The 20,736-nt window shown below is 52.1% G+C and overlaps 1 protein-coding gene and 1 long non-coding RNA gene across 5 annotated transcripts in view; one reads left to right on the top strand and one right to left on the bottom strand.

The window, feature by feature from the left end:
- Positions 1–12: 12 nt before the first annotated feature.
- Positions 13–9,394, bottom strand: CAPNS1 (calpain small subunit 1). Of its 4 annotated transcripts, none has more exons than XM_054540226.2 (11): positions 9,256–9,394; positions 8,212–8,414; positions 7,102–7,135; positions 6,693–6,782; positions 6,468–6,525; positions 6,306–6,370; positions 4,495–4,563; positions 4,315–4,393; positions 4,057–4,173; positions 727–785; positions 13–551 (listed from the first exon to the last, which is right to left on the bottom strand). In XM_054540226.2, the coding sequence occupies exons 2-11, from the start codon at positions 8,397–8,399 to the stop codon at positions 525–527; spliced, it is 786 nt and encodes a 261-aa protein (XP_054396201.2). In that variant the 5' UTR covers positions 8,400–8,414; positions 9,256–9,394; the 3' UTR covers positions 13–524. The 4 variants fall into 4 exon arrangements, with proteins under 4 accessions (XP_054396201.2, XP_024092322.3, XP_054396202.1 ...); XM_024236554.3 differs by having other exon boundaries at positions 8,212–8,411; positions 9,256–9,348; XM_054540227.2 differs by lacking the exons at positions 8,212–8,414; positions 9,256–9,394 and adding an exon at positions 7,798–8,138.
- The window catches only part of LOC129051947 (uncharacterized), a 14,223-nt gene continuing 2,878 nt past the window's right edge, over positions 9,392–20,736 (top strand). The window contains exons 1-2 of the long non-coding RNA XR_008516526.2: positions 9,392–9,522; positions 15,683–15,784. This is a non-coding gene — a long non-coding RNA (uncharacterized LOC129051947). The remainder of the gene's footprint in view (positions 9,523–15,682; positions 15,785–20,736) is intronic.

The following is a 20,736-nucleotide window of genomic DNA, read 5'->3' as shown; positions in this document are numbered from 1 at the left end:
AGGCAGATCCCATAGAGATCAGCAACTGGGGCATCTTTATTTCCTCCTAGGCCTGGCAGGCTGGGAGCAGCATATAGACGAAGGCACTGGGGCACCTGGGTCTGGCACGGTCTGGAGCTTGGTCGCCTGGGTGGCAACTGTGAAGGGTGTGCCAGGGTGTACAGGGACTGGAGTCATCCTCCCAGAACTGACAGAGGGCCCTCGGGGCATGGAAGCATCACAAGTGCTAGGCTTGGCACAGGTACAGGGGAGAGGTTATGGAGCGGGTGTGTGCAGGGCCTGGTGGGCGTGGGGAGATCCTTGGACAGAGCTTGTTAGTGTCCTAGAGCCAGGGGGAACTCCAGGCAGGGCAAATTGGGCCCTGGATGTTGAGAAGCTGGGTAACAAGTACTGAGAGAACAAAAGCTTGTGGGTCAGCAGGCCCCACAAAGATGTGACTGCAGACAGGATCGGCCCTGGGAGAGACCGAGGCTCCAGGTGACTCCTATAGCAAGGCGGTGAGGGGGCGGGTCTGGGGCTCCAGTTCAGGAATACATAGTCAGCTGCAGCCACTGGGGAGAGGAGGGTGGAGAGTGAGGACAGGGAACCCCAGAGCACCAGCCCCTCTGCCCTCACCCAGGGACTGCTGGCAAAATAGGAGGGAGGGGACTGCAGCTCAGAGCTGGTATGAAGGGCTGAGGGGTGGGGTCCCCCCAGGCACCCATACCCCAGTATGGGGGTTCTTACCTCCTGGATGTTCACCTGGATTTGTCCAGTGCCATCTTTGTCAAGAGATTTGAAGGCACCTGGAGGAGGAGATGGGGAGGTTTGGCGGTAGGGAAGGAAGGAGACTGGTTTTTAGCATAATAACATTACACAAATATATGGGATAACAATAATAGCAGCTAGCACTTCACTGAGTATTTACTGTCTGCCCAGCATGGTGTAAAGTGCTTTCCAGTTATTAGGTTATTTAATCCAACTCTGTGAGCTAAGTGTCATTTTAAAATGAGGCACAGGCTGGGCGTGGTGGCTCACACCTATAATCCCAACACTTTGGAAGGCCAAGATGGGAGGATCACTTGAGCCCAGGAGTTCGAGACCAACCTGGGCAACAGGGACCTCATCTCTGTTTTTTAAAAAACTAAAAATTAAAAACAGGGAAAAAAAAAAAAAATAAGGCAGAGAAGGGAGGGGCCATGTCCCAGGTCACATAGCAAGAAAGTGAAGAAATCAGGATTGGAATCCAAGCTGTTACCCTCCTCAATAATGGCCTCTGTGTACTGATATCACCTCTGCCTAGCCCCAGCCTCCTACTGACATCTCTGCTCCATCCTCTCCAGTTCTAAGCCTAACAGGCTACTAGAGGGAGGCTCCGCACACTCTACTTCCTGCCCCTAGTGTCTTACCGGTAGGTCCCCACGCCTGCCCTGAAACTTGACTCCATGTTCCCCACACACAGGGAATCTAGACATGATGACTACACTATCTCCACTCAGTTACCACCACCCTCAGGTGTCCACACCCACAGCGTCCTGCACGCCCTGGCTGCCTTTCTTTTTTTTTTTTTTTTTTTGAGACAGAGTCCCACCCTGTTGCCCAGGCTGGAGTGCAGTGGCACGATCTTGGCTCACTGCAACCTCTGTCTCCCAGGTTCAAGTGATTCTCCTGCCTCAGCCTCCTGAGTAGCTGGGATTACAGGCATGCACCACCATGCCCGGCTAATTTTTTTGTATTTTTAGTAGAGACGGGGTTTCACTATGTTGGCCAGGCTGGTCTCAAACTCCTGACATCAGGTGATCCACCCGCCTCGGCCTCCCAAAGTGCTGGGATTACAGGAGTGAGCCACCATGCCCAGCCCTTTTTTTTTTTTTGAGACAGTGTCTGTGTGGCCCAGGCTGGAGTCCAGTGGCAAGATCATAGCTCACTGCAGCCTCACCCTCCCGGGCTCAAGTGATCCTCCCACCTCAGCCTCCCGAGCAACTGAGACCACAGGCATGTGCCACCACGCCCGGCTATTTTTTCCTTTTTTTTTTTTGTAGAGATGGAGTCCTACTACATTGCCCAGGCTGGTCTCAAACTCCTGGACTCAAATGATCCTCCCGACTATCAGCCTTCTTGCTGGTAGATCCATTGGCTATTTCCTGGCCCCTCTTATGTGATTTGTGGCATCAACCTTGTCTGTCCACTCCCTTCACCTCCCTGCTATATCACATACCTGCTTCTTTTCCTCTGTTACTCTTCATGCATTGTGGGTTCTCTGGAGGCCAAGGGATCTTTTTTACTTTTCTTTTTCTTTTTTTTTTTTGAGATGGAGTCTCGCTCTTGTCACCCAGGTTGGAGGCTGGAGTGCAATGGCATGACCTCTGCTCAGTGCAACCTCTGCTTCCTGGGTTCAAGCAATTCTCCCTCCCTAAGCCTCCTGAGTAGCTGGGATTACAGGCACGCCCCCATGCCTGGCTAATTTTTGTATCGTTAGTAGATACGGGGTTTCGCCATGTTGGCCAGGCTGGTCTTGAACTCCTGACCTCAGGTGATACGCCCGCCACAGCCTCCCAGTGCTGGGATTACAGGCGTGAGCCACTGCACCTGGCATGGAGGCCAGGGGATTTTTTTTTTTTTTTTTTCCGAGATGGAGTCTCGCTTTGTCGCCCAGGCTGGAGTGCAGTGGCGTGACCTCCGCTCACTGCAAGCTCCGCCTCCTGGGTTCACGTCATTCTCCTGCCTCAGCCTCCCGAGTAGCTGGGACTACAGGCGCCCGCCACCACACCCAGCTAATTTTTTGTATTTTTAGTAGAGACGGGGTTTCACTGTGTTAGCCAGGATGGTCTCGAACTCCTGACTTCGTGATCCGCCCTCCTCGGCCTCCCAAAGTGCTGGAATTACAGGCATGAGCCACTGTGCCCCGCCGAGGCCAAGGGATCTTTCTAAAGCCAAACCTGACCCTGTCCTCCCTCTGCCTAGAAACTGCCATGGCTCCCCAATGTCCCTGGTAGAGCCTGAGCACCCCCAAACTTGGCACCCACAATCCTGCATGACCTAATCATGCTCACTGCTCCTACCTTCTCTTACTTAGCTCAGATCTCAGATAGATCCAAGTTCAAATTCTGGCTTTACAACTTCCTAGCTGGGTGACTATGAGCATGAAAATTTGCCTCCTTGAACCCTAAGTTCCTCCTTCACAAAATAAGGACAGTACTCCCCACTTCCCAGCCATGTCTTCAGCATTCAGTACACTAACACTCAGAAGCCACATGCAATGGCTCACGCCTATAACACCAAAGCTTTGGGAGGCTGAGGTAGGAGGATTGCTGGAGCCCAGGAGTTCAAGACCAGCCTGGGCAACATAGCAAGACCCTCTCTCTACAAAAAATTTTAAAAATTAGCCAGGCATGGCGATGTGTGCCTGTACTCCCAGGTATTCGGTAAGCTGAGGCAGGAGGACTGCTGGAGCCTAGGAGTTGAGGCTGCAGTCAGCCATGATCGTGCCACTGCACTCCAGCCTGGGCAACAAAAGCAGCAAGACTCTGTCTCAAAAAGAAAGAAAGAAATCTAACAAAAAGCATCAGAAGCCCCATCTTCTTTCCCTTCTAGGCCTTTGCACAGGCTGTTCCCTCAGCCTGCAACAGTATTCCCTACCTTCTCACTAAATTCTCTCCTCATCCCTCAGGTCTCAATGTTCCCTCTCCAGTGAGCCCTCCCTGACCCCTTGGGCTGCATCAGGTTCCTCCTGGATTGGATTTGCCCTCTAGGCTTCCCCAAGCACAATCTGAGCACGCTCTGCTCACTCTTTCCCTCACCAGAGCCCTAGACCCTCGGCCTGTGCTGCCCCCATCACAACCCATCACTCTGCCCTGAGCTGCCCCTCTCCCAGCCATCACCAGTCTGAACTGTCACTGTCTGGGGACTTGTGTCTCCTCCACCAGACTGTGAGCTCCATGAGGGCAGAAACTGGAACTGATTCAGTCACCACTGTGCCCCTAGCATTGCCCACCTCAAAGTCAGGCTTAGAGGAGACCTTGGCCCATAGAGGTTGTAGGAATCCCTACCCAGGAAGATAGCTGGGGTGTCACTCACGGAACATGGCGTCCAGCCTGACCAAGCAGCTGATGAAGTTGTCAAAATCCATGTTCCCACTTTCATCTGAGTAGCGTCGGATGATCATGTTATAGAGATGCTCATTCAGGTGGAACCCTGAGACGGATTTAGTCTTTCAGTTGTGGGGGCCACATGGCCCAACCCGCTCCCATGCCCTGGAGTCAGGCCCAGACCAGCTGAGTAGAGGTTTTCTCACCCATCCCACTCCCAGCCCCAGCATGTCCCTGCCAGCCATACCTGCTGCCTCAAAGGCCCCTGGGAGTTCACTACTGCAAATGGTCCCTGATCGGTCAGTGTCGAACTGTTTGTATATGGCCTGTGGGGACAGAGAGATTGGGTCCAAGTGAGCATTGTGGGGCATGGTGTCTCCATGGCTTGGGGGTCTGGGTGCCAGGGATTTCAGAGGTTGCTACACACCTGCCACCTTTTGATGTTGTTCCACAAGTACTTGAATTCCTCAAAGCCCAGCTTGCCTGTGGTGTCGCTCTGGTGGGAGGGTGTTAAGAAGAGTGACAGCTACACCCAGATGCACGCATCACATGCACTGTGGACACGATGGTGATACAGCAAGCAGGGCAGCCAGGGCTGAAACTCCAGCTCCCGTTTGGTCCTAGTCATATCACCTGGTGTGCGGTTTTATTTTTCATTTTATCCATACATATTGCCACTTATATTTCTAAATAAGGATTCTCTTTAAACATAACCATGAGGAATTACATTCAACTACTCTAAAGTACAAATTCCTTGCCTGAAGAGTTGTTAATTGCTCATTCAGAAAATTCTTAATAGGCCACGCACGGTGGCTCCCGCCTGTAATCCCAGCACTTTGGGAGGCCGAGGTGGGCGGATCACCTGAGGTCGGGAGTTCGAGACCAACCTGACCAACATGGAGAAACCCCGTCTCTACTAAAAATACAATAATTAGCCGGGCGTGATGGCACATGCCTGTAATCCCAGCTACTCAGGAGGCTGAGGCAGAAGAATTGCTTGAACCCAGGAGGTGGAGGTTGCGGTGAGCCGAGATCGCGCCACTGCACTCCAGCCTGGGTAACAAGAGCGAAACTCCGCCTCAAAAAATAAATAAATAAATAAATAAATAAATAAATAAAAATATGCATGTATCCAAGATCAGCTAATGGCTGGCCCATGTACAGATACACGTGTGTTCCTGTGCACACTGCCTCATACACCTTCACGTATGTGGGTGTGCTCTTAGGTGTGTGTGTGTGTATATGTGCTGTGGCTGTTATAAACATGGGTTCTCAAGCCCAAAAGACCTGAGTCCACAGGCTGGAGTGCAGTGACGAAACCTCTGCTCACTGCAACCTCCGCCTCCCGGGTTCAAGCAATTCTCCTGCTTCAGTAGCTGGAACTCCCGAGTAGCTGGGACTACAGGTGCGCACCACCACGCCCGGCTAATTTTTGTATTTTTATTTTATTTTAATATTTTATTTTATTTTATTTATTTTATTTATTTTATTTTATTTTATTTTTTGAGATGGAGTCTGGCTCTGTTGCCCAGGCTGGAGTGCAGTGGCGCGATCTCAGCTCACTGCAAGCTCCACCTCCCGGGTTCATGCCATTCTCCTGCCTCAGCCTCCCGAATAGCTGGGACTACAGGCGCCTGCCACCGCGCCGGGCTAATTTTTTTTTTTTTTTAGTAGAGACAGTGTTTCACTGTGTTAGCCAGGATGGTCTCGATCTCCTGACCTCGTGATCCGCCCGCCTTGGCCTCCCAAAGTGCTGGGATTACAGGCGTGAGCCACCATGCCCGGCCAATTTTTTTATTTTTAATAGATATGGGGTTTCACCATGTTGGCCAGGCTGGTCTCAAACTCCTGACCTCAGGTGATCTGCCCACCTCAGCCTCCCAAAGTGTTGGGATTACAGGCATGAGCCACCACGCCTGACCTTCATCTATAACTTGAGACAAATGACTGCTTCTTTCAGGGAACTGAGCCTCAGTTTCCTCATCTGTAAGATGGAATATAATAATTGTGCCTGTCCAACAGGGTGGTTGTGACGGTTCGGTCACTTTATATAATTAAAGTGCCAGCTGTGACAGCTGCCATTATTATGATTTACCGCCACATGTCTGTAGGTGAGTGTGTTCTGATGAATGCATTTCCACATCTGTGGATATGAAAGCTACACGTTGGCTTCCCAAACATACTGTCAGAAAACTCCCTGTGCACCCAGGACCTCTCGCACACTGCCCCCAAGGATACATCCATCACGGCCACCATGCTGCGACATGTGTCAATGCCAAAACCATCAGTCTTCAGATCAGGGTCTGTGGGCAACAGGTTGAAAGTCAGAGGCCAGAGGTCAAATCCTCTCTGGCCCCTCTGCCTCTGAACCTACCCTATTCCTTGACCCCGGTCACTTACGTCGTGTCACAACCTTGTTGAGAATGTTCATGAGTTCTGTGGCGCTGACCTCCATGTCCTGCGGGCGGAAGTTAGGGGCAGGTCACGGGTGACTGAAAGGGGTCTGAGAATGTCATGGAGAATGGGAACACTGGGATTTTCACGGTCAAGGGTGTGTATGCAAGGGCAGCCACAAGGGAAGGGATGGAAGGGTTAGGACGGGGCCAGGGACCCCAGGTTACTTACATCTCCAGCCAGCTGGGCAAAGAGTCTCCGGAACTGCCGGACCTCCTCACTCTCGTTCGCCTCAATGTTGGAGTAATGTGTGCGTGGGGGCTGCAAAGGGAGGAGAGCTCAGAGCAGGGGGAGGGGAACCCGGCCAGGACAGCTCCCCAAACCCAAGCACCCTGGGTGAGGAAGTCAGAGTGGGCTGGGCAGCTTGATGAGAAAAAGAATGAGGGGTGGTAGTGAATGGGGTGCGCGTATGTGGGGCATGGCTAAGACCCATGGAGAAGCTGCGGACACGGCATGGGAGGAACTGGCAGAGGAATTTCACAAGAAGGGGAGGAAGGTGGGGGCTTCTCTACAGGAACAGGGATGGGACCTCGAAGAGGCCTTGGCAGGAGAAGGGGGTATGGTTGCAGAGGGGGCTTACCGGGGGCTCCGGGTTGTACTGCGCAGCCGCCTCGCTGCGAAGAGATAAGGGGGAGGGGTTAGTGCCAGGGGCGGGGCCTCCAACGGGCAGCACTACAGAACCATCAGCCCCAACGCTCCAGACCCCAGCCGCTATCTTCCTTACTTGGTTGCTGTGCCCTTCATTTGTTCTTGTCCTCATCTGTCCCCATCCACACTGCCCTGGTCGTGCCCCTCTTCTCCCTTCCTCAGGCCAACCCCACCCTTGAGGAAACCCAGAGACCCGTCCCCTGGGAGGCTCCCCTCCTGCCAGGCACACCTACCCAGTGGCAGATTCCAGTCATCTTGGCCACCCTCAACCTAAAAATCCCACGTAGAATCAAAAGACCCCTCCCCTTGGAGGGCTCACTTCATAGAGGCTCTGCCCCAGCTTCCCAAGGCCTCATCCTCCTCAGGTGCCATCTGCCCAAGACCCTACTCCATGGCCCCCTTCCTAAATGCCCGTCTTCCCAACATCCTACCCCAGCCATTGGTCCCCGCCCCTTCAAGGGATCACTGCTAAGTGGCCATGGCTAATTAAGCCAACCTGCTCTACCCCTACCGGGGCATTTTTCTCCGTTAATCCAGCCAGTTCCCAGCAAGCCCAGCCCATCCTGGGCCATTTCCCCTATCCCATTAGGTCTTGCTTTCTCCTGGGCTCACCTCCTCATTAACCCACCTAAAACCTCTGTCCACACTCATAAGTCAAGCCCCGTACGTAAAATGTCACTCAGACGCATTGGCTCCGCCCCTTTAACGTTCATCTCCGGGTTACCCAATGCAGGCTGGGCCCAGACCCACAAGCCCCACCCCCCAAAACTCCACATCAGTCCCCTCAGGACCACATTGTCCCGGTCCCACACAGACTACTCCTATATCAAGCCCCGCCCCGAAGGACTGATATCCGCCTCACTGGGGTCCATCCCCTTATAGCAGGACTCTCATACCAGGCCTCTCCGGCCTGATTCAGGTACCCAGGTTAGCCTCCAGGTTAATCCTATTCTATTATTGTTAGACCACGCCCCTCCCAGACCACGCCTCATTGAGGCTCCGCCCATTCCCAGGCCCCGCCCCTCCGTAGTCTCCGCCTTACCTGATGGCGCTGATGACTCCGCCTAGGATGCGCATGGCCGTTCCACCGCCACCGCCGCCGCCGCCTCCACCACCGCCGCCGCCGCCGCCCCCGGCCCCGCTGATCAGGCCTCCAAGCACATTCCCCAGGCCCCCGCCTCCCCCGCCGCCGCCGCCGCCGCCCTTCAAGAATGAGTTAACCAGGAACATGGCTGCGACTCACTGCTGGGGGGAAAAAAGGGGACCAGTGGGTGCTTCGCCCCTGAGCCCCACACCCTCCCCTCAAACACGCATTTCCGGCAGCTGGACGTGGAGGAGGAATCTGAGGCCTCCGGGTGGGGGTCTGAGTTTGCGAGGGCGGGTTGTCCTCGGATGGGTGGGGCAGGTATGGGGGATCAGGTTTGCAACCTCCTCGGGTCTAAAAGGCACCCGTGGGGCTTGAGGAAGCCTGGACTGGGTGCACGCGTTAAGGGGAGGGTGCAGATCTGGTGGGGGTCCTCTTGGTGGGGACCCCAAGTTGGCGTAAGGCGTGCCCAACGTGTCTGGGCGCTAGAATGTGAGATCCAGAGCCCAGCCTGAATGTAGAGGTCCTTGGCGGGTCATGGGCGCGGAGCAAACATCCAGGGCCTAAAGAGCCCTAGGGCGGGGGTTTAGGAAATCCCAAATGTGGGCTTGAGAATTTAGGTATTCTCAGCGGCAGGATTCCAGTGTCACCTCTGGCTCTGTGGGCTCGGGTCTAAGATCGTGGCTGTGAGCTCTGGGTTCCCGGACAATGGGGTTCCCCGCTGGAACTGGGGGCACAGATCTACGATCGCGGTTCAGGACACCCCAAGGAAGAATTCACAGGGTATCTCTGAAACCTACGGGCCTGTATTTTGGATCATGAGACAGAGGGTGGAGAAGGGTCCCCGGGACAGCATAAAAGGAGATCGAACAGGTCTGAGGGTTCGAATCAGACCATGGATCTGGGGGGCTCCTGAGGCCGAGACTTCACGGTTTCGCTGGATCTGGGGGCCGCCAAAGTCGGAGTTGCGGGGTGCGGAGGGGGTACGGGCCGGGCGCTTACCACCGCACACGTCCGGAGGTCTGGGAGTCCTTTCCGCTGCCGCTCCCGGGCCTCCCGCAGCGTCCGGCTCCGGAGGGCGGGGCCGGTGACTCAGGCCGCAACTCTCGGGTCGGACACTGCGCCGCGGCCCTGCTGTCGCCCGCGCGGTCCTAGAGCCGAGGCGGACATTGCGCATGCGCACCCCACACCGCCCCGCTAGCGGGATCCAGGTCTGGGCCCCGCCCTACGCGTTTCCAGCGCCGAAGGTCTTAACCCTGCTCTGACTCGGTAGGTGGGGGGTCTTCCCGACACCCCTCAGGTCTGGGTGGAGGCACCCGCGGACGTGAACTCGGAGGGCACCCACCCCCCGAGTGTCGTAGTGTGAATTTTCACCTTAGGGCTTGCCAATATCCTACCAGGGTGGCGGTTTACGGTCCGCTCACTAAGGGACTCTGCACGGGCCCTCTCCAGGTGTTGTCGCGACAAACACCTCCTGGAGGCCTGGAGTATGGTTTGACTCACACGCTGGGGGACAATCGCCCGTGTCTGTGGCGAGGATTGAGGCTGGATTGCCTTTCCCAGTGCCTGCAGCAGCCCGGATGGCAGTCAAACCGCAGGCAGCGCCTGCGCCGCCTCCCAGGCGAACCTTACCACGCCCCCGCCCCAGTCAGGGGCCACCAGAATCATTCCTTCCTGGACTGGCTCAAAGGGTGTCCTCAGTATGCTAGCCTCTAAAGAAGGCCCCAGACACAGGAAGATTCCTTTGGCCACGGCCTGGTTTCTTTATTTACTTAAAAAATATTACTGTTTTTACATAATAGAGACGGAGGTCTCGCTATGTTGCCCAGGCTGCTCTTGAACTCCGGGCCTCAAGCCATCCTCCTGCCTCAGCCTCCCAAAGTACTGTGAGGTACTGGGATTACAGGTATGGGCTACCGGCCTTTTTCAGATTTAATTTAATTTTTAACAATAATATTTTTACATAGCCTGGTTTCTTTCTTTTTCTTTTCTTTTTTTTTTTTTTTTTTTTTGAGACAGCATCTTGCTCTGTTGCCCAGGCTGGAGGGAGTGCAGTGGCGCCATCTCAGCTCACTGCAGTGTCTGCCTCCCAGGTTCAAGCGATTCTCCTGCCTCAGCCTCCCAAGTAGCTGGGATTACAGGCATGCACCACCACGCCCAGCTAACTTTTGTATTTTTAGTAGAGACGGGGTTTCGCCATGTTGGCCAGGCTGGTCTGGTCTCAAACTCCTGATCTTAGGTGATCCACCTGCCTCGGCCTGCCAAAGTGCTGGGATTACAGGCGTGAGCCACCGGTGTCCAGTACTTTTTCGGGACTCATCAGGGGGAGCTAAATCTGGTCCCCAGGCAGGCTGGCTGGCTCTTATCCCCTACCCTGCAGGCTGGCTAGGCTTGAGTTGAATCCTGGCTGTGCCCTGTAATAACTGCACAATCCCAAAAGAGTGGCTTGATATTCCTGAGCAGCGATTTTCTCATCTGTAAAGTGGGAATATGGGTTGCCCCATACCACTAGGCCCGCTATCAAAATTAAATGATATCTGCAGCAATACTGATTATTAAAAAAAACTTAAGTGGTGACGGGGTGTGGTGATTCATGCCTGTATTGTCTGCACTTTGGGAGGCTGAGGCAGGAGCATATCTTGAGCCCAGGAGTTTGACTCCAGCCTGGGCAATATAGTGAGACCTTGTCTCTACAAATAATACAGAAATTAGCTGAGTGTGGTGGCATGCGCCTAGTCCCAGCTACTCTGGAGACTGAGGTGGGGGGATCACCAGAGCCCAGGAGGCGGAGGTTGCAGTGAGCCGAGATCATGCCACTGCACTACAATCTGGGTGACAGAGCGAAACTCTATCTCAAATAAATACCGGGCACAGTGGCTCACGCCTGTAACCCCAGGACTTTGGGATGCTGAGGCGGGCAGATCACCTGAGGTCGGGAGTTCGAGACCAGTCTAACATGGAGAAACCCTGTCTCTACTAAAAAATACAAAATTAGCCGGGCGTGGTGGTGCATGCCTGTAATCCCAGCTACTCGGGAGGCTGAGACAGGAGAATCGCTTGAAACCAGGAGGCAGAGGTTTCAGTGAGCCAAGATTGCGCCATTGCACTCCAGCCTGGGCAACAAGAGTGAAACTCCGTCTCCAAAAAATAAATAAATAAATAAATAGGTGATAAATGCTTTGTAAATGCCCCCTATTAGCTCTATGTCTATGCCCATGCTGTTCCCTCAGCCTGGAGGCCACCTGTATTCCTCAGCTGGTAGACTCTTAGTCTTCCTTAAATACTACAAAAACAGGCCAGGCGTGGTGGCTCACGCCTGTAATCCCAGCGCTTTGGGAGGCCGAGATGGGCAGATCACCTGAGGTCAGGAGTTTGGGACCACCCCGACTAACATGGTGAAACCCCGTTTCTACTAAAAATACAAAAAATTAGCCAGGCGTGGTGGCGTGTGCCTGTAATCCCAGCTACTTGGGAGGCTGAGGCAGGAGAATCGCTTGAACCCGGGAGGCAGAGGTTGCAGTGAGTCGAGATCCTGCTATTGCACTCTAGCTTGGGCAACAAGAGCGAAACTGTCTCAAAAAAAAAAAAAAAAAAAAAAAAGATGCAAAAACAGGTAACCGTCAACCACTCCTCCAAGTGCTTGACGTCCATCAGTTCCCTTGTTCTCCTAACAGCCGTGTGACATAGATGCTATTTATTATCCCCATTTTCCAGATAAGTAAACCGACTCTGAGCTTAAACCCAAGCAGCCACTCTCCCTAGCCTGTATCCTTAACCACTCCACTTATGCGTTAATAATATAATTAATATAATAGCTCAAAGAACAAGATCACAACAGACATAACTAGTCGCAGCTGATGTTTCCTGAGGCCTTGCTGGGGCCAGGCCAAGGTAACTGCTACACAAGCCTTGTCTGCAGGGCAGGAGAGAGAATGGAGATTCTGAAAGGCAGGGTCACGGAGGGTGGCAGAACCAGATCTGAACCCGGGCTTGGCACAGATCTTTTGGTGATGACTAATCCAGATTCCCTTCTCACCACACCCCTCCCTGCCAGACTGACTGCTCCAGCTCTCTGCCTTCTCCTGAGGCTCATTTGCTGCCAGCCCTCATGCCCTCGGCCAGGAACTCTCCTGCCACCTTTTTTTTTCTGGCCTGGTTGTGTAGCTACTCAGGCTGCAGGTGTCACCTCAGGAGTCATCTCTTCCAGAAAGCCCTCCCTGTCTCCACCCAACCTGAGACTAGGTGAGGCTTCCAGTTATATGCTTTCAAAATGACTTGTACTTTCTCATGGCACTTACTGCCAATTGTAACCATATTGTCATCTAGTTCTGGCCCCCACCCCCTTATTCCCAGCCAGCCCCAGGTGTTAGGTCTCTGTACCACTCATGCCATGGGGTGCCTCCCCTACATGCACAGCTTAAATCCCGTCTCTAGGCTATCAACGCCCAGTTTTTTGTTTTGTTTTGTTTTCGAGATGGAGTCTCGCTCTGTCGCCCAGGCTGGAGTGCAGTGGCACGATCTCGGCTCACTGCAAGCTCCGCCTCCCGATTTCACGCCATTCTCCTGCCTCAGCCTCCAGAGTAGCTGGGACTACAGGCACCTGCCACCATGCTGGCTAATTTTTTGTATTTTTAGTAGAGACGGGGTTTCACCGTGTTAACCAGGATGTTCTCGATCTCGTGACCTGTGATCCGCCCGCCTTGGCCTCCCAAAGTGCTGGGATTACAGGCGTGAGCCACCACGCCCGGCTAATGCCCAGTTTTGTGTTGTTCTTAGAGACAGGGGTTCTGTCACCCAGACTGGAATGCAGTGAAGTGATGTAGCTCACTGCAGCCTGTAACTCCTGGCCTCAAGGAATCCTCCTCCTGCCTCAACCTCCTGAATAGCTACTGCTACAGGCACAAGCTACCACACCCGGCAAACATCCAAATTTCCTTTATCTTTTTTCTTTTTTAATTATTTGTAGAGATGAGGTCTTACTGCGTTGCCCAGGCTGCTCTTGAACTCTGAGCTCAAGTGATCCTCCCACCTCAGCCTCCCAAAGTGCTAGGATTACAGGCATGAGCCACTGCACCTGGCCCTAACCCTAACCCCCAAATTTCTATCTCCAGCCCAGGCACCTCCTGCAAAGTCCAGGCTCCTACATCCTGCATCATATTCACCATTTCCATGGGAAAGGATGGAAGATCTCAGAGGCTTTTTTTTTTCTTTTTTTTTTTTTTTTTTTTTGAGACGGAGTCTTGCTCTGTCACCAGGCTGGAGTGCAGTGGCGTGATCTTGGCTCACTGCATCCTCCACCTCTGAGGTTCAAGCAGTTCTCCTGCCTCAGCCTCCCCTCCCGAGTAGCTGGGACTACAGGCATGCACAACCATGCCCAGCTAATTTTTGTATTTTTTAGTAGAGACAGGGTTTCACCATGTTGGCCAGGATGGTCCCAATCCCTTGACCTCGTGATCCACCCGCCTCAGCCTCCCAAAGTGCTGGGATTGCAGGTGTGAGCCAATGCACCCGGCCGTTACAGGCATTTTAAGCTTTTACATATCCTAAACTGAGCTTCTGACCTTCCTCCAGAACCTGCTCCCTCACCACCTTCCCCACCTAGGCCAGTGGCAGCTCTGTCCTTCCAGTGACTAAGGCCAAACACTCCGGGGTGGTCCTTCACCTCTCTCCTTCACACCCACTCCAACCTGTCAGCAGATATTATTGGCTCCACCTACAGAAACTAAACTTTTCCCCTCCACTGTCCCCACCCTGCCACAGCCTCCATCCTTTCCCACCTGGACACCCCACAGCCTCCTCCCTGGTCTCCCTGCTCCCTTCTGTCTGCTCCCCGCTGTCTGCTCCTCTTGTGGAGCCAGAGGAAGCCTGAGACCACCTGAGTCAGGTCAGGGCCGTACTGGCTCAGAGCCCTGCCCTGGCTGCACCCCACTCCAGGAAAGAGTCAAAAGTTCTCACAACAGGGCCAGGTGCGGTGGCTCATGCCTGGAATCCCAGCACTTTGGGAGACCGAGGCAGGAGGATCACTTGAACCTAGGAGTTTGAGACCAGCCTGGGCAACATGGCAAGACCCCATCTCTACAAAAAATACCAAAAACTAGCCAGACATGGTGGCATGTGCCTGTAGTCCCAGCTACTCGGGAAGCTGAGGTGGGAGGATCACTTGATCCCAGGAGGTAGAGGCTGCAGTGAGCCTTGATTGTACTACTGCACTCCAGCCTGGGTGGCAGAGCGAGACCCTGTCTCAAAAAAAAAAAAAAAAAAAGAGTACTCATGACAGCCACCAAGTCCCTAGTGATCTGTCCTGTCACCTCCCTGTCCTCATCTCTTCGCCCTGGAGAAAATGAGAAGATGCCTGCCTGGCAAGGTCACCTGCATGTTCGCAGCTGAACACAGACAAAACTCAGCATGGAGGCCCTGCAAGCACAGCAACATCCAAACAGCCTGTCTCAGGGCAGACATGAAGACATGAGGCCGCCACTCCCTTACCAAGACCTTCTCCAGCCCCAGGTCTGGGGAGCAGATCTTTCATGTCTACACATCTAGTGATCACGGGAAGGTCCTGTCTTTTATCACCCGCTCACATACTGTGTCCTCTTTTTTTGTTTTATTATTATTATTATTATTGAGATGGAGTTTCATTTTTGTTGCTCAGGCTGGAGTGCAATGGCACGGTCTTGGCTCACTGCAACCTACACCTCCTGGGTTCAAGCGATTCTTCTGCCTCAGCCTCCCAAGTAGCTGGGATTACAGGTGTCCACCACCACACCTGGCTAATTTGTTTGTATTTTTAGTAGAGACAAGGTTTCACCATGTTGGCCAGGCTGGTCTCGAACTCCTGACCTCAGGTGATCCACCCACCTCAGCCTCCCAAAGTGCTTAGATTACAGGCATGAGCCACCACGCCCAGCCCTGTGTACTTTACATATTGATCCAGATTTCTGTCTCCTCCGCTAGAATGTGAGCTTGCCACGGACTGGGATTTCTGGTTTTTTTTTTTTTTTTTTTTTGAGACGGAGTCTCACTCTGTCGCCTAGGCTGGAGTGCAGTGGCTCGATCTCGGCTCACTGCAACCTCCACCTCCTGGGTTCAAGCAATTCTCTACCTCAGCCTCTCGAGTAGCTGGGATTACAGGCGCCTGCCACCACACCCAGCTAATTTTTGTATTTTTAGTAGAGATGGGGTTTCACCATCTTGGCCAGGCTTGTCTTGAACTCCTGACCTCAGGTGATCCATCCGCTTGGCCTCCCAAAGTGCTGGGATTACAGGTGTAAGCCACTGCGCCCAGCTGGACCGGGATTTCTATATGTCTTGTTCACTGCTATGTACTCACTCATAGGTATGTATCCAGTTCATAGAACAGTGGTTGGCACATCATAGGTGCCCAGTAAACATTTGTTGAATGAATGAATATGTTTTGTGTGTATTTCAGCACCAGCAGTGAGACAGTAGGGCAAGCATCACCAATGCCCTCCGCCATCTCCCAGGCTCTGCTGAACTCAGGAGTTATGTGACTTACTTTGGCCAATAAAATGTAAGTAGAAGTGTTGGATGTAGAACACTTTAAATGCTCCTTGTAGAAGCATTTAAAAACCAGTGCAATCATTGCACTCCAGCCCAGTGGACAGAGCAAGACCTTGTGTTTGTGGCGGGCGCAGGGGAAGGCAGTGCAGAATGCTCCATGCTCTGTTTTCTCCCGCCCGGGCCATACTAGGAGCTGAGCAAACCTGGAGGTGCCACATGAAGGAAGAGGGCTGAGCCCTGGCATCGAGCACTTCTGCCCTCGATAGTCACCCAGACCCACAGCTGACTTTGTACGAGCAAGAAATTTTTTTCTTGGCCAGGTGCAGTGGCTCATGCCTGTAATTCCAGCACTTTGGGAGGCCAAGGCGGGTGGATCACTAGGTCAGGAGATGGAGACCAGCCTGACCAATATGGTGAAACTCCGTCTCTACTAAAAATACAAAAATTAGCTGGTGTGGTGGTGCGTGCCTGTAATCCCAGCTACTCGGGAGACTGTGGCATGAGAATCACTTGAACCCGGGAGGCAGAGGTTGCAGTGAGCCAAGATCGTACCACTGGACTCCAGCCTGGTGACAGAGCAAGACTCCATGTCAAACAAAAAAAAAGTGAGATAGGGTCTCACTTCATTACCCAGGCTGGAGTGCAGTGGCACAACTATAGCTCACTGCAACCTCAAACTCCTAGGCTCAAGGGATCCTCCTGCCTTAGCCTCCAGAGTAGCTGGGACTACGGGTGTGCACCACCACACCTGAATCATTTTTTTATTTTTTGTAAGGAACAGGTCTCACTATGTTGCCCAGGCTGGTCTTGAACTCCTGGCCTCAAGTGATCCTCCCACCTCGGCGCCCCAAAAGTGCTGGGATTACAGGCGTGAGGGACCATGCCCAGCCAGTGATTGCTTTATGGCCATGGCTTGCCAAGGCCTCTCACAACCCTCTGAGAAAGAAACTATCATGAGAGGAAGTGGATGTTCAGAGAGAGTGAGTCACTTGCCTGAGGCCACATAGTAGATGGCAGAGCATGGCTGATGCCAAGTTGTTATGTGATGACTAATCCAGGTACCTGTCCAACCTCTGCCTTCCCTTCAGCAGGTCAGCACCACTCTGTTCCCTCTCCTCTCACCAGGCTTCCTTGCGGCCAGGCTCTTGTACGGGCTGTGACCCTGCAGGATCTCCTCTCCTATTGTTTTTCTTTGGAGTCAATTCCCTGATAAAAATTATTTGCTTGGGCCGGGCGCAGTGGCTCAACACCTGTAATCCCAGCACTTTGGGAGGCTGAGGTGGGTGGATCTCTTGAGGTCAGGAGTTCGAGACCAGCCTGGCCAACATGGCAAAACCCCATCTCTACTAAAAATACACACACACACAAAAACCGGGTGTGGTGGCAGGCACCTGTAATTCCAGCTACTCCACAGGCTGAGGGAAGAGAATCGCTTGAACCCAGGAGGTGGAGGTTGCAGTGAGCCAAACAAAACAATCAGAAAAAAACAAAACAAAAAAGAAATTCTTTGCATGGTCAAACTAGTCAAGTCTCTGAATCTTCTGCTAGGCTCACCTGTGTACTTCCTTGTCAAATCCAGTTTTAGCAAAGAACCTGCTAAGTCAGTTTAGCGAGAACCCTCTCCCATCTTCAACATCTGATTAGGTTCTTCATCCTCCACCAGCCCCCATGGGATGTCTGATCACCTGGGCCTGTCTTCAGCAAGAATCCTGTTAGGTTGGTTTAGCCAGAATCCCCCCTTACCCCTGATGTTTCTTCTTAGTAACTTTCCATCCACTGCACCCCACCCTGATCCTGGGCTATGAATTCCCACTTCCCCATGCAGTATTTGGAGTTGAGCCCAACCTGTCTCCCTCACTGCAAGCCCTGGCCACTGTGGCCCCGCTCTCTATCGTAATGGCTCTGAATAAAGCCTTCCTTTCCTGTGCCTTATTTTATTTTGTATTTTTTTAATTTTTTGAGATGGAGTCTCGTTCTGTTGCCTAGGCTGGAGTGCAGTGGCGTGATCTCGGCTCACTGCAACCTCTGCCTCTCGAGTTCAAGAGATTCTCATGCCTCAGCCTCTCCAGTGGCTGGGATTACAGGTGTGGGCCACCATGCCCAGCTAATTTTTGTGTTTTTAGTAGAGACAGGGTTTCACCATTTTGGCCAGGCTGGTCTCGAACTCCTGACCTCATGTGATCCGCCTGCCTCAGCCACCCAAAGTGCTGGGATTACAGGCGGAAGCCACCGTGCCCAGCCCTTCCTGTGCTTTAACAACTGTTGTTGAATAATTTTTTTTCCTTTTTTTTTTTTTTGAGACAGGGTCATGCTCTGTCACCCAGCCAGACTGGAGTGCAGTGGTGCAATCACGGCTCACTGCAGCTCAACTTCTCGAGCTCAAGTGATTCTCATGCCTCAGCCTCCCGAGTACTGGCTAGCTTTTTGATTATTTGTAAAGATGGGGTTTTCCTGTGTTGCCCAGGCTGGTCTCAAACTCCCAGGCTCAAGCGATCCCCCTGCCTCAGCCTCTTAAGTAGCTAGGACTACAGGTGTGCATTACTAAGCACAGCTCACAAAATATATTTTAAAATTAAAAATTCAGGCCAAGCACAGTGGCACACACATTATCTCAGTGCTTTGGGAGGCTGAGAGGGGAGGATTTCTTGAGCCCAGGAATAGAGACCACTCTAGGCAACATAATGAGACCTCATCTGTACAAAAAAAAAGTTTTTTAATTAGCTGGGCATGGTGGAACACACGTGCAGTCCTAGCTACTCAGGAGGTTCAGGTTGGAAGATAGCTTGAGCTCAGAAATTCGAGGCTGCAGTGAGATATGATATATGATCACACTACGACACTCCAGCCTGGATGACAGAGCAAGACCCTGTTTCTGAAAACACACAAAAAACCCAGAAAGTAATGCCCAAGAGGATCCTTTTATACAGGTTATCATGGACTAGCATATTAACGAAAATTCCTGCAACAAAGCAGCTAATTTAACTTTAGTTCAAGGCAGCAAATTCCACATTTCTTTTATCAAGGAACTCCTTTTTTTTTTTGTTTGAGAGGAGGTCTCGCTCTGTAGGCTGGAGTGCATTGCTGTGATCTTAGTTCACTGCAACGTCTACCTCCCAAGTTCAAGCGATTCTCCTGCCTCAGCCTCCTGAGTAGCTGGGATTATAGGTGCCTGCCACTGTGCCAGGCTAATTTTTGTATTTTTAGAAAAACAGGGTTTCACTATATTGGCCAGGCTGGTCTTGAACTCCTGACCTTGTGATCCACTGCCTCGGCCTCCCAAAGTGGTGGGATTACAGGAATGAGCCACCTTAACCGGCCTCAAGGAACTCTTTTATCTTTAGGTATTTCATTCATGTCCCCTGGAATCTTGTCAAATGCTGGCTGAAATTTTCTTGTAAAATTTTGTGGCATGGTGGCTTATGCCTATAATCCCAGCACTTTGGGAGGCTGAAGTGGGAGAATCACTTGAGCTCAGGAGTTTGAGACCAGTCTGGGCAACATAGCAAGACTCCATCTCTACAAAAAAGTGTTTTAAAAAAATTAGCCGGGCATAGTGGCGTGCCCGTGGTCCTAGCTACTTGGGAGGCTGGGGTGGGAGGATCGCTGGATCCCAGGAGTTTGAGGTTGCAATGAGCCGAAATTGTGCCCCATACTCCAGCCTGGATGACAGACAGACCCTGTCTCAAAATAAAATAAAATAAAATAAAATAAAATAAAAATAAACATCTTTCCTGATTTGACAGGCAAAAGGTGGTGTCTCAGTATTTTATGTAACATTCTTCAAATATGAATGGGGGTGAACGTGGCTTTCATGGTTTTTTGGCTGTTGGTGTTTCTTTTATGTATTGTCTTTTCAAATATTTGCCCAGTTTCCTTTTTGGCTTTTCATGTTAATTTCACATTACTTTATTAAAATCTTTATTCTTGGCCATGCGCAGTGGCTCACAACTGGAATCCCAGCACTTTGGGAGACCGAGGTGGGAGGACTGCTTAAGCCCAGGAGCTTGAGGCTGCAGTGAGCCGAGAATGTGCCACTGCACTCCAGCCTGAGCAACATGGTGAAACTCCACCTCTACAAATAATACAGAAATTAGCTGGGTGTGGTGGCATGTGCCTATAGTCTTAGCTATTCATGGGGCTTACTGAGGTGGGAGGATCACTTGAGCCCGGGAAGTCGAGGCTACAGTGAGCTCAGATCACACCGCTGGGATCACACACAGGCTGGGTAACAGAGCAAGACGCTGTCTAAAAAACAAACAAAAAAATCAGCTCTTGTTTTTTGAAATGGAGTTTCGCTTCAGTTGCCCAGGTTGGAGTGCAATGGCGTGATCTTGGCTCGCCACAACCTCCGCCTCCTGGGTTCAAGCAATTCTCCTATCTCAGCCTCCCAAGTAGCTGGGATTATAGGTATGGGCCACCATGCCCGCCTAATTTTGTATTTTTAGTAGTTTCTCCATGTTGGTCAGGCTGGTCTTGAACTCCTAACCTCAGGTGATTTGCCCGCCTTGGCCTCCCAAAGTGCTGGGATTACAGGTGTGAGCCACCCCGCCTGGCCTGCAGCATTCTTTCTTTCGTTTTTTTTTTTTTTTTTTTTTTGAGACGGAGTCTCATTCTGTCACCCAAGCTGGAATGCAGTGGCATGATGTCAGCTCACTGCAACCTCCGCCTCCGGGGTTCAAGCAATTCTCCTGCCTCAGCCTCCCAAGTAGCTGGGACTACAGACACATGCTGGCATGCCCAGCTAGTTTTTTGTTAGTAGAGATGGGGTTTCACTGTATTGCCCAGGTTGGTCTCGAACTCCTGAGCTCAGGCAATCCGCCTGCCTCGGCCTCCCAAAGTGCTGGGATTACAGGCGTGAGTGCCCGGCAGCATTCTTTCTAGTAAAACTTTTCTTTTTCAAGGCTATGCTGTCCTCAGTAAATTCTTCTTACTGTTAGAAATAAGTTCTTGGTGCCACAGAGA

The sequence above is a fragment of the Pongo abelii genome, chromosome 20 (assembly GCF_028885655.2).
Source record: "Pongo abelii isolate AG06213 chromosome 20, NHGRI_mPonAbe1-v2.0_pri, whole genome shotgun sequence".
Lineage (NCBI taxonomy): Eukaryota > Metazoa > Chordata > Mammalia > Primates > Hominidae > Pongo > Pongo abelii.
This window is presented reverse-complemented; position numbering and strand designations above follow the sequence as displayed.

Bases quoted from the DNA above. Each gene is read 5' to 3' on its own strand.
- CAPNS1 (XM_054540226.2), bottom strand. From the start codon at position 8,399: ATGTTCCTGGTTAACTCATTCTTGAAGGGCGGCGGCGGCGGCGGCGGG. The intron at 7,136-8,211 runs GTAAGGCGGAGA...ATCTCTTCGCAG, and splicing joins GGAGTCATCAGCGCCATCAG to CGAGGCGGCTGCGCAGTACA. The intron at 552-726 runs GTAAGAACCCCC...TCCTCTCCCCAG, and splicing joins TCCAGGTGAACATCCAGGAG to TGGCTGCAGCTGACTATGTA.